The following is a 12,706-nucleotide window of genomic DNA, read 5'->3' on the forward strand; positions in this document are numbered from 1 at the left end:
AAACTAAGTACAGTGCATGACAAACTGCAGCAGTTGAGTATGCTCAGAGGAGGTGAGACTAACTGGTAAGAGATCTCAAGTCCATTAGTTTATGTCAAGCGGTTGAAACAGGTGACTAACTTTATTGAAATAAGTGTATAGGAAAATAAGGACAAAAAAAATAAAGACAAGGGAAATAAAAAGAAAAAAACAAAAGGAAAAAAAAAAGGAAATTTTTCTTGATAATTCATTTTCTAATAAATATTTATGAGGGACCACGGTAATTGGCACATGCTGTAGTGGATTCCCAGCTATTATGCATGTATATATCATGTATAACGTGGGTGTTAAAATGGCAAAGATATATAAATAAATGAAAATAACTATGTTAAAAGAACTGGACCAGCTCATGAAGACCATGAAATTGGTGGATGAGTGAAATACTGTACTTGTTATAGTTATGTATTGTCCGTCTAACCATATGGCCAGTGAAACATAACATTTCACTAGGTAAATCTATTGAGGAAGCTTTCGATTTTTCTTTCCACCTCAGTTTTTCCTTTGTTACGGCAACAATAGATGCACCCTCACTCAAAAATGTCTTCAATATGCTATGTGACATATTGGACTTTGGTGTATAGTCTATGCATACTGCAACTGTTTTTTGTCTGTGAATCCCATTCCCAGGGTTTAAAATTCCATTTCCTTAGTCCCAAAAAGGCGAATCCCAGATCTCATTTTACCCATTAATTCAGGAATCTTTGCTTAGATAAAGTTGACATATTGTTCGGGATACCTGTGGTAAGACCTCGCAATGAAGACACACCGAGTAGACTGGCGCTAGACGCAATATTGCAGAACTTGTCATTCCATCGAACCACGGATCCAACGAACGATCAGAGAAATACATAAAACACTCTAAAATGGATGCACCTGTTGATATAAAACCCGAAAACACATCCACAGAGCCTCAGGTATGACACTAGCATCCAGTTATATCATCATTGCTGCAATCGAGCAAAAATATACTGAAAAAACTGCTTCTATTTTGAACAGGTTCAACAGAATGGTGAAGAAAAACAACATCCTGCAGAAGTTGATAACCAAATTCCTACTGATGTTCCTAAGCCTCAAACGATTGAGAAAAAAAGCAAAAAGACCAAAGAAGAGAAGAGGAATAAAGAAGAAGAAAAGAGAATAAGTAAATCCATTTTTATAACGCCTTTATTTAATGTATATTTTACTCACCAAAATGGTCTGGAGGAATTTTCTATGAGTTTATCATAAATTGTACATTTGCTGATTTTTATTTGTGATTTGTTTTACCACAGAGCTTTTATTAAGGGCTTTTGATAACGTTGAAACCCCAGAAGCAAAAGTTGAAGCAATCGCAAGGAAATACGTACAACTGGTAAGATCCAAATTCAAAACTCAACGCGCGTCTAAAAACAAGCTTATAAATTCAGGAATTCATAACAGGTTTATAAAATACAAATATTATAAAAGTTACCAAAGCTAGGCCTTAAAGTTGAATAACTTAATACCAATATTCTTTCTGTATTTCATTACATCCTCAGTATAAGGTTTTTAGAAGGTTCGAGTTTGAATTATTTTTCCATATGAATATTCATTCACATAACTTAAGTAGTAACTGGCGTGATATGCACCAATAACTCTTCTTAGACTCATCTGTTAGCGTGTCTGACATTACAGAAATAAATTCAAGAACATAGAGCTAGTCTTTAGGACTGCTAGTTTTATCTTAGGTGTTTTAGATACAGGGGGGAAATGAGTTTAAAAGAAAACGTTAGAAAAAATTTCACTTGTTTGGCTTGCCAGATTCATTCAAGCTTTGGCTGTAGCTTGGGTTCCTTATTAGGACGGCGTACCTTCAATATTGGCCTTAACTACTTGCAATGAAATAGTAATAAAATAATAAATTAAGCAGAAAATATTTTATCGTCTGGTAGACATGCTTGGGTAGATATTGTTCAAAAATTAATGACTTAAACCATTTCTTTTAAATAATTTTTTGCCATGCATTCATCAGTTGATTGATGTTTATTTTATTTGTGATATAGAAGTCTAATAATAAACACTAGTTATATTGTTTTCTTTTGTTTTCAACTACTGGACGAGGTCATTAAATATTAGATTTTATTTCAAAGGGTATTCATCACTCTCAATGAGAACTTGCTTGTGGAAATTGAAAATCTTATCTCCCACAGTTACATAGTTTAATCAGGGTTTTTTCTCGAAGTTCTCCAGTTTTCCTCCATCCACAATACTTCACATGCTAAATTTCTATTCAATCTGTGAGTTAGCTGTGCCCTGACTTAGATCAGCCTAGAGGTTGTTTGAGGGTTCTATCTGTGAGTTAACCATGCCCTTACTTAGATCAGCCAAGAGGTTGTTTCAGGGTTCAGTCTGTGAGTTAACCATGCCCTGACTTAGATCAGCCCAGAGGTTGTTTAAGGGATGGATCTGTGAGATAGCCATGCCCTGGCTTTATTAGATCAGCTCAGAGGTTGTTTCAGGGTTCTATCTTTGAGTTAGCCATACCCTGACTTAGATCAGCCAAGAGGTTGTTTCAGGGTTCAGTCTGTGAGTTAACCATGCCCTGACTTAGATCAGCCCAGAGGTTGTTTAAGGGATGGATCTGTGAGATAGCCATGCCCTGGCTTTATTAGATCAGCTCAGAGGTTGTTTCAGGGTTCTATCTTTGAGTTAGCCATGCCCTGACTTAGATCAGCCCAGAGGTTGTTTCAGGGTTTGAACTGTGAGTTAGCTGTGCCCTGACTTAGATCAGCCCAGAGATTGTTTCAGGGTTCTATCTGTGAGTTAGCTGTACCCTGATCGACTTAGATCAGCCCATAGGTATACCAGTAATGTTTCAGAGTTTAAAAAAATTGTATTTTATTTGATTAAAATTATTCTGATAAAGTTGAATATTTTCTTTTTTTTAGGCTGCAGAAAATAAATTAGTTGAGCATAAAAAAGATGATTTGGAGGCGAAAAATGAAAAGGTAATACAAAATAATACATGTACTTTTACCATTCTTAGATCATGATAGAGTGATTGCACAATGGACTTAGATCAGCCCAGAGGTTGTTTCAGGGTTCAATCTGCGAGTTAGCCATATGCCCTGACTTAGATCAGCAAAGTGGTTGTGTCCGGTTTTTATAAAATTTAAAGGTTTTGCCCTTCATTGTTGTCATGAAAACCTTACACAACTATTATATCATTGAATGTTTCTGTCATCAGCTGACAAAGGAGAGAGATGTGCTGCAATCAGACTACAACAAAGCTACCCTGGCAAAAAGTAAACTGGAAAGTTTGTGTAGGGAATTACAAAAGCACAGTAAACTCGTAAAGGTAATTCAAATATGAATGAATGAATGAGAAGAAATTAATGCATGGATAGATGCATGAATAATTAAGTGATTGAGTAAGTTAGATAGCAGAATGATAAAGAAATGTGGATGAGTGCATACTAGGGAGTTACAAAAACACAGCAATATAGATAAAAATATATAAATTTAATCAACTTGAAAGCAAACTTGTAAATTTTATTCAAATATGAATAAATAAAGAAGGAGTTTAAAAATGGACGGATGGATAAATAAATAAAAAGATTTAGTGAGTTGGTTAGATAGTGAATAAAGGAATGGATGAATTCATAGAGATGACATGCAAAACTATATTAGACTTTTATTAAAAGAGAATGAATAAATTATTCAATGATAATAAAAAATGGATGGAAGGAAGAATGAATAGACCTCATCGGCTTGGGGTAATGTTTTCCCATTTCAGACCATGTGTCATTCCCTTGAGAATAATATTCTTTGTTTGAGCTGTATCCATATTCATGTGTCTTCTCATGTGCAACCGAGCGCAAACCTTAAACAAAGAAATGATAGTGTAGGGAATGATATGTGGTCTGAAATGGGAAAACATTAGGTCAGAGGCGAAGAGGTCTATTGATGAATGAATGAATGAATGTAATAATAAATGGATTGATGAATTATTAAGTAATTTAATGAATTAGTAAATTGCATAAAAGAAGGATTGACCTTCTAGTTGTTGGAATGAATGAATGGATCGATAAATTATTCATTTTATAATGAAAAGATGAATAAATGAATGAATGATTGATATTTAGTAATCTATCTTTTTTATATTATTCTTATTAGCTATAGATTTTTATAGAGCGGATGCAATTAAACCGTGAAATAAAAACAAGCTAAATGCTGACAAATAGTATCTATTTAGTGATTAATAGTCACTATTACTCAACCAGAACATTTATTAAACAAAAGATTTGTCTTTGTATGATGAATGTTCTGGTTGAGTGATAGCAACTATTAGTCACTAAATAGATACTATTAGTTAGTATTTAGTATGATTTTATTTCACGGTTTAATTGCATCCGCTCTGTTTAATTATTTATGTATGTCGTGTCCTCAATTAGCTTTATAGCTAAATATTTTGACCCGTTTATAAAGTTTATTATTATTATTATTTATTATTAGTATTTGTGCATGACTGAATAGATTGCCATTTTGTAGGAGGAATGCCAGCTAAGAACACAGGAAGAAGAAGCCAAAAGAAAAGAATTATCAGACAAATTTCAAACAACTATCAATGATATTTCACAACAAATGCAAGAGAACTTCAAGAGGAATGAACAACTGAAAATAGAAAATGAAGAGTAAGTAGAATATATATTTTTATATTCATTTTACTTTAATCTTCCCTATATTGACGATTCTTAAAACTCCAGTGTATGTGGGCTTAGCTTCACTTCTGAGGTCGGTAAACAAAAGCAGAAATCAGAATAACAAGACAAGCAACTCCTGGATTCAAGGCTAAGCCTGCATACATATACACTGCAGTTTTAAGAGTCTTCAATTCCCAAGTCCACTTTGCCTTAAAAGCCAGAGGCTCATGTACTGTATGAAGTACTTGAAGGTGTGCACTTTACCCACTCAGACTATATCAGTGCTCCTTATTATGGGTATTTAAAGCTAAGGCTACAGAGAACAGAGAGAGGTCCAAACAGTCAAAACAACTCAATATAGTTTATTAAAACTTAAGAGTCTTACACCAGCAGCAATTAAAAAATAATACACAGCCATATCAGATACTTAGCTGACTTTATAAATAATTTATTTTGTTATATACCAACTATCAAAGTCCATTTTTCTCATACTGTGATTGGGCAAGAGGGTATCATGTGAACGTGAACAAGTTTCAGTGTTTCCCCAGCGATAGCTTTAGCGGACAACAATATGTTGTTGACCCGTAATAACGATACTCCGAAGTGATTTTTCCGGAAATGTAAGTTTTTACAAGTTTTTGGAAATAAAATAATCAAAAAATCAAATATATTAACTGCTTTTTTTTCTTTGACACTTGGTATATAACAAAACACTTATTGACTTGAACCTCGGGAAAGCAGTGTGTTTTGTGGTCTCTCGATGGCAATGTTTCCCTCGTATGGTCACCTCGTGAAACATTGCCGTCTCGGGATCACGAGACACACTGTTTCCGTCGGTCCCAGTCAATAAGTGTTAAATACAATTCTTCAAAGAAGTTCAACAATTTTTGCTTCGCCTTACCTAACTTTTAATGACACATGACACGATGGCTGGGAACTGAAAGCCATTTGACTGCTACTTACACAATACCGTCCCTTGAAGCGCAAGAGAGAACCAACAAGCAACTCTTCTTACATACAATACACATTTGGGGAAATCGAACCCTGTTTGCCTTTGTGAGCACCAGACAGTACAAAAGAATGTACTAAATAATTGGACTTGATAATGATTATAATCTTCTTACTTTTTCATTTTACAAAGATTGGCTACGAAACTGAAAGGACTTGTTGATCAGTATGAATCCAGAGAACAGGTAAGTGAGGACACTTCATTAAATATTGTGGTTATGTTATCAATATTCTTTAAACTCAGAAATTTCAATGGCTTGTCTTGAAATTGGTTTTCCACTACTGCCAGTCAAGATTATAAAAGATATCGACTGATTATTTTTGATGGATGCAGCGGCGAAAAACCAAATTTCAGCATCCACCTTGCAACTCCTGAGTTCGCAGAATATCGAAAACCTCATGACACCATATGTGAATTTAAACTCAGTTGCCTTGAAATCAAAGACAGTTTCTATTCTGATAATCTGTTTCTCTAGCATGTTGACAAGATTGTTCAGCACAAACAGCTGGAGCTCCAACTAGCTGAGGCCAAGATGGCACAGCAAAATCTACAATTTACTGAACAGAAAGAAAAGTCACTGATGGAAAAACAAGAGGTGAGGCTTTAGTGTTTAGGAACAAATGAGGCTTTATTGGTTAATGTTCTACCTGCTAAGCAAGAGGTCCATAGTTTGATCCTCAGTGACCTCATACACTTGTTTTAAGAAGCAAGTGTGGCTTGGTTGGTTAGTGTGCTGCCTGCTAACAAGAGGTCCATAGTTTGATCCTAAGTGACCTCACACTCTTGTTTTAAGGAGCAAGTGTGGCTTGGTTGGTTAGTGTGCTTCCTGCTAAGCAAGAGGTCCATAGTTTGATCCTCAGTGACCTCACACACTTGTTTTAAGGAGCAAGTGTGGCTTGGTTGGTTAGTGTGCTTCCTGCTAAGCAAGAGGTCCATAGTTTGATCCTCAGTGACCTCACACACTTGTTTTAAGGAGCAAGTGTGGCTTGGTTGGTTAGTGTGCTGCCTGCTAAGCAAGAGGTCCATAGTTTGATCCTCAGTGACCTCACACACTTGTTTTAAAGAGCAAGTGTGGCTTGGTTGGTTAGTGTGCTGCCTACTAAGCAAGTGAGGTCCATAGTTTGATCCTCAGTGACCTCACACACTTGTTTTAAAGAGCAAGTGTGGCTTGGTTGGTTAGTGTGCTGCCTGCTAAGCAAGAGGTCCATAGTTTGATCCTCACATACCATCAGGACTGCAATTTAAGGGTATCAAAGCAAAAGCGGTTCAAACGAGAGAGATATATTACTAAATTCCATGTTTTAAACCTTATTCCAGCTTCTTCAAGATTCTCTCGATTACAGAAAGAGATTTGAAATCATGGTCAAACAAGAGAAAGAACTGAAAGCTCAGGTAAATTATTTTTTCAATAATCCTGTGAAAATAAATGAAAATTGCCACGTAATTCTTGTAGTACTCTTCAAAACCACCTCCCTGTTAAAACTGATATATTGTGTAGTTGTTTGTGGGACAAGATTGGTTTGCTATCGTTTCAGTCGGAAACATTAATTTACTTATAAAGTAAGGGGTAAAAACACTAGCAAATACCAATTAATCGGATTTTTGTATTATGTTGTAGTTGGCACTATATACCGAACGCTTCGATGAGTTCCAGATTACCTTGACTAAGAGCAATGAAATGTTCCAAACATTTAAGACAGAAATGGACAAGGTATAGTAGTTGAACTTTGTTTTTTGAATTTCAAACATTATTGGGCTCATTTATACATGCAGGATTTTCCTCATTTTAGTGAGAAAATATTCACAAATACCAACGGTAAAGTAATGAATGCACAACCTCAATTAGCCGTTTCAGAGCTGTAAAAAAGGACGAAAGCGTCCCCTTGAACGGCCCCTTGATGCAAGGCGTTCTTCAACTCCTGAAACTGACTTTCAGTTGATCTAAGAAAAGGCATTAGCCAATCAGAATCGAGAAAATTTGCAAAGCTGTGTCATTTTTCCTTTTGAAATTATGAATTTTCAAGCCACCAAATGAAAAGAATAACCTTGCCAATAGACGACTTGCACTAACAGGTCACCTCCCTTACAACGAGCAGTTTTGTCAAAATAAAAAAACAGAAATAAAAAGAGCATCTCGGCATTAGTAGGGAGGTGCAGTTTCAGCTCATAATATGCGAAACAGGAGAAATGGCATTATAAATATAAGGTTGAATGTTTTATAAGGATTTGTATGGGAAAATGCGCTGGATGGCAAAAGCTTACCAGCCAACACTTTTCCCATACAAATCCTTGTCAAATATTTGATTTTATATTTAATGTCATTTCTTCTATAGTCAACATTTCAAGCTGAAACTTCGCCCTCTTACTCGAATTGAGGTATTCTTTTCATTTCTGGAGTTCATTTTGGCTCGTTTGCTAGTTTTAAGGGGGATAGGGTCACGTGACCTGTTAGTGCAAGTCGTCTATAAGCCCTTAATAACACTAATGGCGCAATGAGCATAGGTAATAGGACTACATGCTGTCCAATTTGGAAATAATTGGATTAAAAAAATTCCAAGGACTGACAAAATTGGAAGAGGCCGATAGGTTGAGTCTAATTTGGCAGTCAGAGAAATTTTTTTGAATTCAATTATTTCCAAATTGGACAGACATGTAGTCCTATTGCAGATTAATTATATCATCCCAAACTATACTAGACTGATTCCATAAGTCATAGTTTTCCCTCGAAAGAATGCGAATGGAAACGATCCAAAATAATCTTGAATTTGGACCGGAAAGAGAATTTGAAAATAATACAATAGTTGCTTATATGGGATTATAGAGTGATGATACAATTGTAAAGGAAAAACGAAAATTCCTCAATTTTTTTAAATCGCCGCAAAAAATCGCTCATGTAAACAAGATACAAAATATTCACCTTCAACGACGCCACACGTTTCCTGAACAAAGCTCTTTCTTGCAGATGACCAAAACCATTAAAAAGCTAGAAAAGGAGAATAAAACACTAAAATCACGATATGAGAACACTAACAGGTCACTTCTGGCGATGCTGGAAGAGGTAAGGGAATATTGTACCTATGTATTCGAGTTGAATTGACCGTACGTGGAACCATTATGTTGAATGTTACCGATGATTGAAGCGATGAAGGTGTTGATGATGGTCAAGGTGGTGATGATGACGAAGGTGATGATGGTGTGGGTGATGGTGATGATGACGACGAATAAGGTGTGGATGATGACAGTGTCGGTGTCGGGTGGTGATGGTGGTGGTGGTGGTGGTGGTGGTGGTAATGATGATAGTGGCTTTTTAATAGCTAAAAGCAATGATGAAGGTGATGCGAATAGTTGGATGACGGTGATGGAAACTCCGATCGATAACAATAGAGTGATTTTCATAAATCCGTGAAGCAAAATTTAGCTATTAACTTCTATTAACGTATATTAATGTGTAATAGCGGTTATTAGTGAGGCAATTAAGTATTGCGGTGAAAATTTATTGACTGTATTTTATGACTTCGTTGTTTAAAGTCTAATGAGTAATAACTCGTACTAGTTTGTATTAATGATTATTACGCTAACATTAATTTCACGGGTTTATGAATATCACTCTAATAGCTATGAATGGGCAAATAAGATGCTGATGATATAATGATTCATATGGGAATTGATTTTTTCATTTCAACAGAGAGGCAACATGGAAAAAGAAATTATTTCATTGAAAGGGAAAAACTCGAAGCTAGAAAACCTTTGCCGAGCAATGCAGAAAGGCTTCCTCCCGACCAAGGTACAAAAAATTATGCTTATGCTTGTGTACGCCCGGTTCACACTTTGGATTTCACAAGCATGCTCATGCTCGTGCTCGTGCTCGTGCTCGTGCTCGTGCTCGTGCTCGTGCTCGTGCTCGTGCTCCGTGCTCGTGCTCGTGCTCGTGCTCGTGCTCGTGCTCGTGCTCGTGCTCGTGCTCGTGCTCGTGCTCGTGCTCGTGCTCGTGCTCGTGCTCGTGCTCGTGCTCGTGCTCGTGCTCGTGCTCGTGCTCGTGCTCGTGCTCGTGCTCGTGCTCATTGACTTCAAATACACAGAGTGATCAAAATAAATCTTATTTCCAATCGATTGGCTCAAGGGATGATTTACAGTATGTATTTACTGTCGTTCTACTCTAACCTTGAACAGTCGAGTTTGTCAACCAATCAGATTACGAATCGAAAACAATAGAATTCGAGTTACATGTATTGAAAGTCTAAAAAGCTATTCTAGGTGATGAAACGGATGAAAGAGAAAGAAAAAAATAGAATGATAGAATTCGAGTTACATGTCTTGAAAGTCTATAAAAGCTATTCAAGGAGATGAAATGATGAAAGAAAAAGAAAAAATAGAATGATAGAATTCGAGTTACATGTCTTGAAAGTCTATAAAAGCTATTCAAGGAGATGAAATGATGAAAGAAAAAGAAAAAATAGAATGATAGAATTCGAGTTACATGTCTTGAAAGTCTATAAAAGCTATTCAAGGAGATGAAATGATGAAAGAAAAAGAAAAAATAAATATATATTTACACAATTAAGAAATGAAATAAAATAAACTCGAGTGTTCACGGTAATCGTAGAACGACAGTAAAAAAAAGTGACGAAAAAACTCATGCGTTCATGGATCGAGTTTCCTCACTGCTGTAAGCAATTTTTGCTTTTGTTTCTTTCTTTGTTTTATCTATAATATTTTTGTTTTGTTTTTGTCGTTCGTCATTAGCGTCTTTGTTTGATTTTTGATTTTTTTTTTTTTTTTTTCAATGGGAATTGGAGTAGTTTTGCTTAAATTTCAATAAACCTTTTCATTGTGTTAAAAATGAGGGTTTCTATCAGTTTTCTTTCATCCAACATCTTAGTTTGACTATAAACCTTGTGCTATATTTTCACCAGGAGGAAGCACCTTCTAGCCTCTCACAAAATACTTCCGATTCTTCAAAACCACCTACTTGTAAAATTTTGAGTGAAAGTAAACCAGAACCAAAGCAAACGACGACAAAAGAATCAGAGTCGCCTGAAGTTTTGGAAATACCGACGCCAAAAGTAACAACAAATGACGAAGAAACCACAAGAATGAAAGAATCAGAAGTATCAGAAACAACAAATGCTGAGTCTAGGGATTCTGTTGCAAACAGTGACGAAACGAAACAACAAGAAGATAACATTGAGGCTTCTGGAAGTACAGAAGTTGAAGAAAGTGGAGAAAAAATTAGTATTTCTGAGTCAAATCCTGTACCGCAAATGCCGGAAGAAGACGAAGACAAAGTTGAGCCTTCTGGAAGTACAGAAGTTGAAGAAAGCGGAGAAAAAATTAGTATTTCTGAGTCGAATCCTGTACCGCAAATGCCGAAAGAAAACGAAGACAAAGTTGAGCCTTCTGGAAGTGCAGAAGTTGAAGAAAGCGGAGAAAAAATTAGTATTTCTGAGTCGAATCCTGTACAAATGGAGTCAACTACCGAAAACAACGATACGACATCGACATCGGAAGAAAAAGATGAATAGAAATAGTTCCATTTTATCAGGCTAATAGAAGTTTGCTTCTTAAGAAAGTTTGAGTTAAGGTTTTGGATTTTTGTAAGAAATAAACTTGACATTAAAGTCTCAAGCTGTCGTTTATGATATTTCTATTCAAAGACGGTGTCTTTAGACGTAAGTAATGGGAGTTTAAAAGAATCCAGTTTTCCCATCTATGATGGGAAATAGGTTATGTAATGTCACACTCTATAGAGTGCAAAGCATATATAAGTGAAAAATTTAACTAAGAAAATTGTACACAGAAATGAGTGAAAATTTGTAGGTCTACGGTCTACTGAGGTCTACTGAACTTGAATAATTTGTGCAATGTTTTACAACGTTTTTCACGGATATATAGTAATCACTCTCTCTGAAAAAACATGCTTTATGGCGGAAGCTTTGAGCGGATATATAAATTTGTTTTCCTCATTTGCAAAGTGAAAAATTTGGAGCGGTCAGCTTCAAACAAACAGAGGCATAATGATAAATTTTGTAGCTTTAGTAAATAGTTTTTGTGAGCTGTAAAACTAAGTTATAGCCGAAAAATTACCGACGAGAAACGTGCCTGCGGGGACTTTATCTTTCGTATTTGGATTCCTCAGCGTGGGAAGATTTTGCAATAATATTCATAACGCGCCGTGATTTATCAAAGAAGGATGAAACCAAATGCTTTTAGGTTTTCGGTAGCTATACAAAACAAGGCATTGTATTTCTATTCTTGGTTGGGGTCTGTTTGTTTGACGTTGAAGGTTGAATTATGTTAACGAGGAATTAACGATTTTCCCGCCATTTTGGTACTGATCAACTTGAAAAGTTGAAGCCACTCAATGCTGAAACTATCGAATGTTTTATCTGGTTAAGAGGGCTCTAGTTTAAAAAAGAAATTGGTTAGGATTTCGACTTTCAAATTGCCTATAATTATGATAAACTCAGTACCATTATTCATTTGCCTAAATTTTTAGGCTTAATAATCGGGAAGCGCGTGGGATTGGAACAAAAACCACGGGTAGCTTATTTTCCTTTCATCACTGAAGTTGCCGAAGCTAGAATTTCAAAAAAAATATTAAATGTCGTTCGTTTACTTTGCTAAAAAGAACATTCTAGGTGTAAAATATTTTTTACCTTGTCTTTTCACTGACGATAAATCTTACTCCTTCCTTTTATGTATTTTAATAAACTTTTCTAGAAATATTTCCATTGTTTTTATTGGCAATTTTTAAATCTTGTTTTAAAATCACGCGATTTCATTCACCCTAGAGTTTCGGATCTGTGAACTACGCATGCTCGGAAATCTACGGACAACCATTGATAATTTACGAACACTTCGCAAACGTTTTGAAATTCCTTTTTTTCCTAAGAATAGATAAGACTTCGTGGGGATAAATTTGTCGAATGGAATATAACACGGAAGGAAAAGCTCATCGGATATTCAGTATTAGTTCTAGTGCTGTTTTCCCGCCCTT

General features: G+C 35.7%; 1 protein-coding gene across 1 annotated transcript; it reads left to right on the plus strand.

Annotated features, from left to right (window-relative positions):
• The first annotated feature begins 828 nt into the window (after nt 1-828).
• On the plus strand, nt 829-11,334 carry LOC116286953 (beta-taxilin). Its single transcript, XM_031693549.2, has 13 exons — nt 829-953; nt 1,036-1,180; nt 1,311-1,390; nt 2,946-3,005; nt 3,245-3,355; nt 4,549-4,691; nt 5,842-5,893; nt 6,185-6,304; nt 7,027-7,101; nt 7,328-7,420; nt 8,672-8,767; nt 9,395-9,493; nt 10,623-11,334. The coding sequence occupies exons 1-13, from the start codon at nt 903-905 to the stop codon at nt 11,229-11,231; spliced, it is 1,734 nt and encodes a 577-aa protein (XP_031549409.1). The 5' UTR covers nt 829-902; the 3' UTR covers nt 11,232-11,334.
• Nucleotides 11,335-12,706: the final 1,372 nt, after the last annotated feature.

This window comes from Actinia tenebrosa, unplaced genomic scaffold, assembly GCF_029948245.1.
Source record: "Actinia tenebrosa isolate PJP-AT-01 unplaced genomic scaffold, QUT_ActTen_1.0 PGA_scaffold5__44_contigs__length_20552954, whole genome shotgun sequence".
Classification (NCBI taxonomy): domain Eukaryota; kingdom Metazoa; phylum Cnidaria; class Anthozoa; order Actiniaria; family Actiniidae; genus Actinia; species Actinia tenebrosa.

Bases quoted from the DNA above. Each gene is read 5' to 3' on its own strand.
- LOC116286953 (XM_031693549.2), top strand. From the start codon at position 903: ATGGATGCACCTGTTGATATAAAACCCGAAAACACATCCACAGAGCCT. The intron at 954-1,035 runs GTATGACACTAG...TATTTTGAACAG, and splicing joins ACACATCCACAGAGCCTCAG to GTTCAACAGAATGGTGAAGA. The intron at 6,305-7,026 runs GTGAGGCTTTAG...ACCTTATTCCAG, and splicing joins CACTGATGGAAAAACAAGAG to CTTCTTCAAGATTCTCTCGA.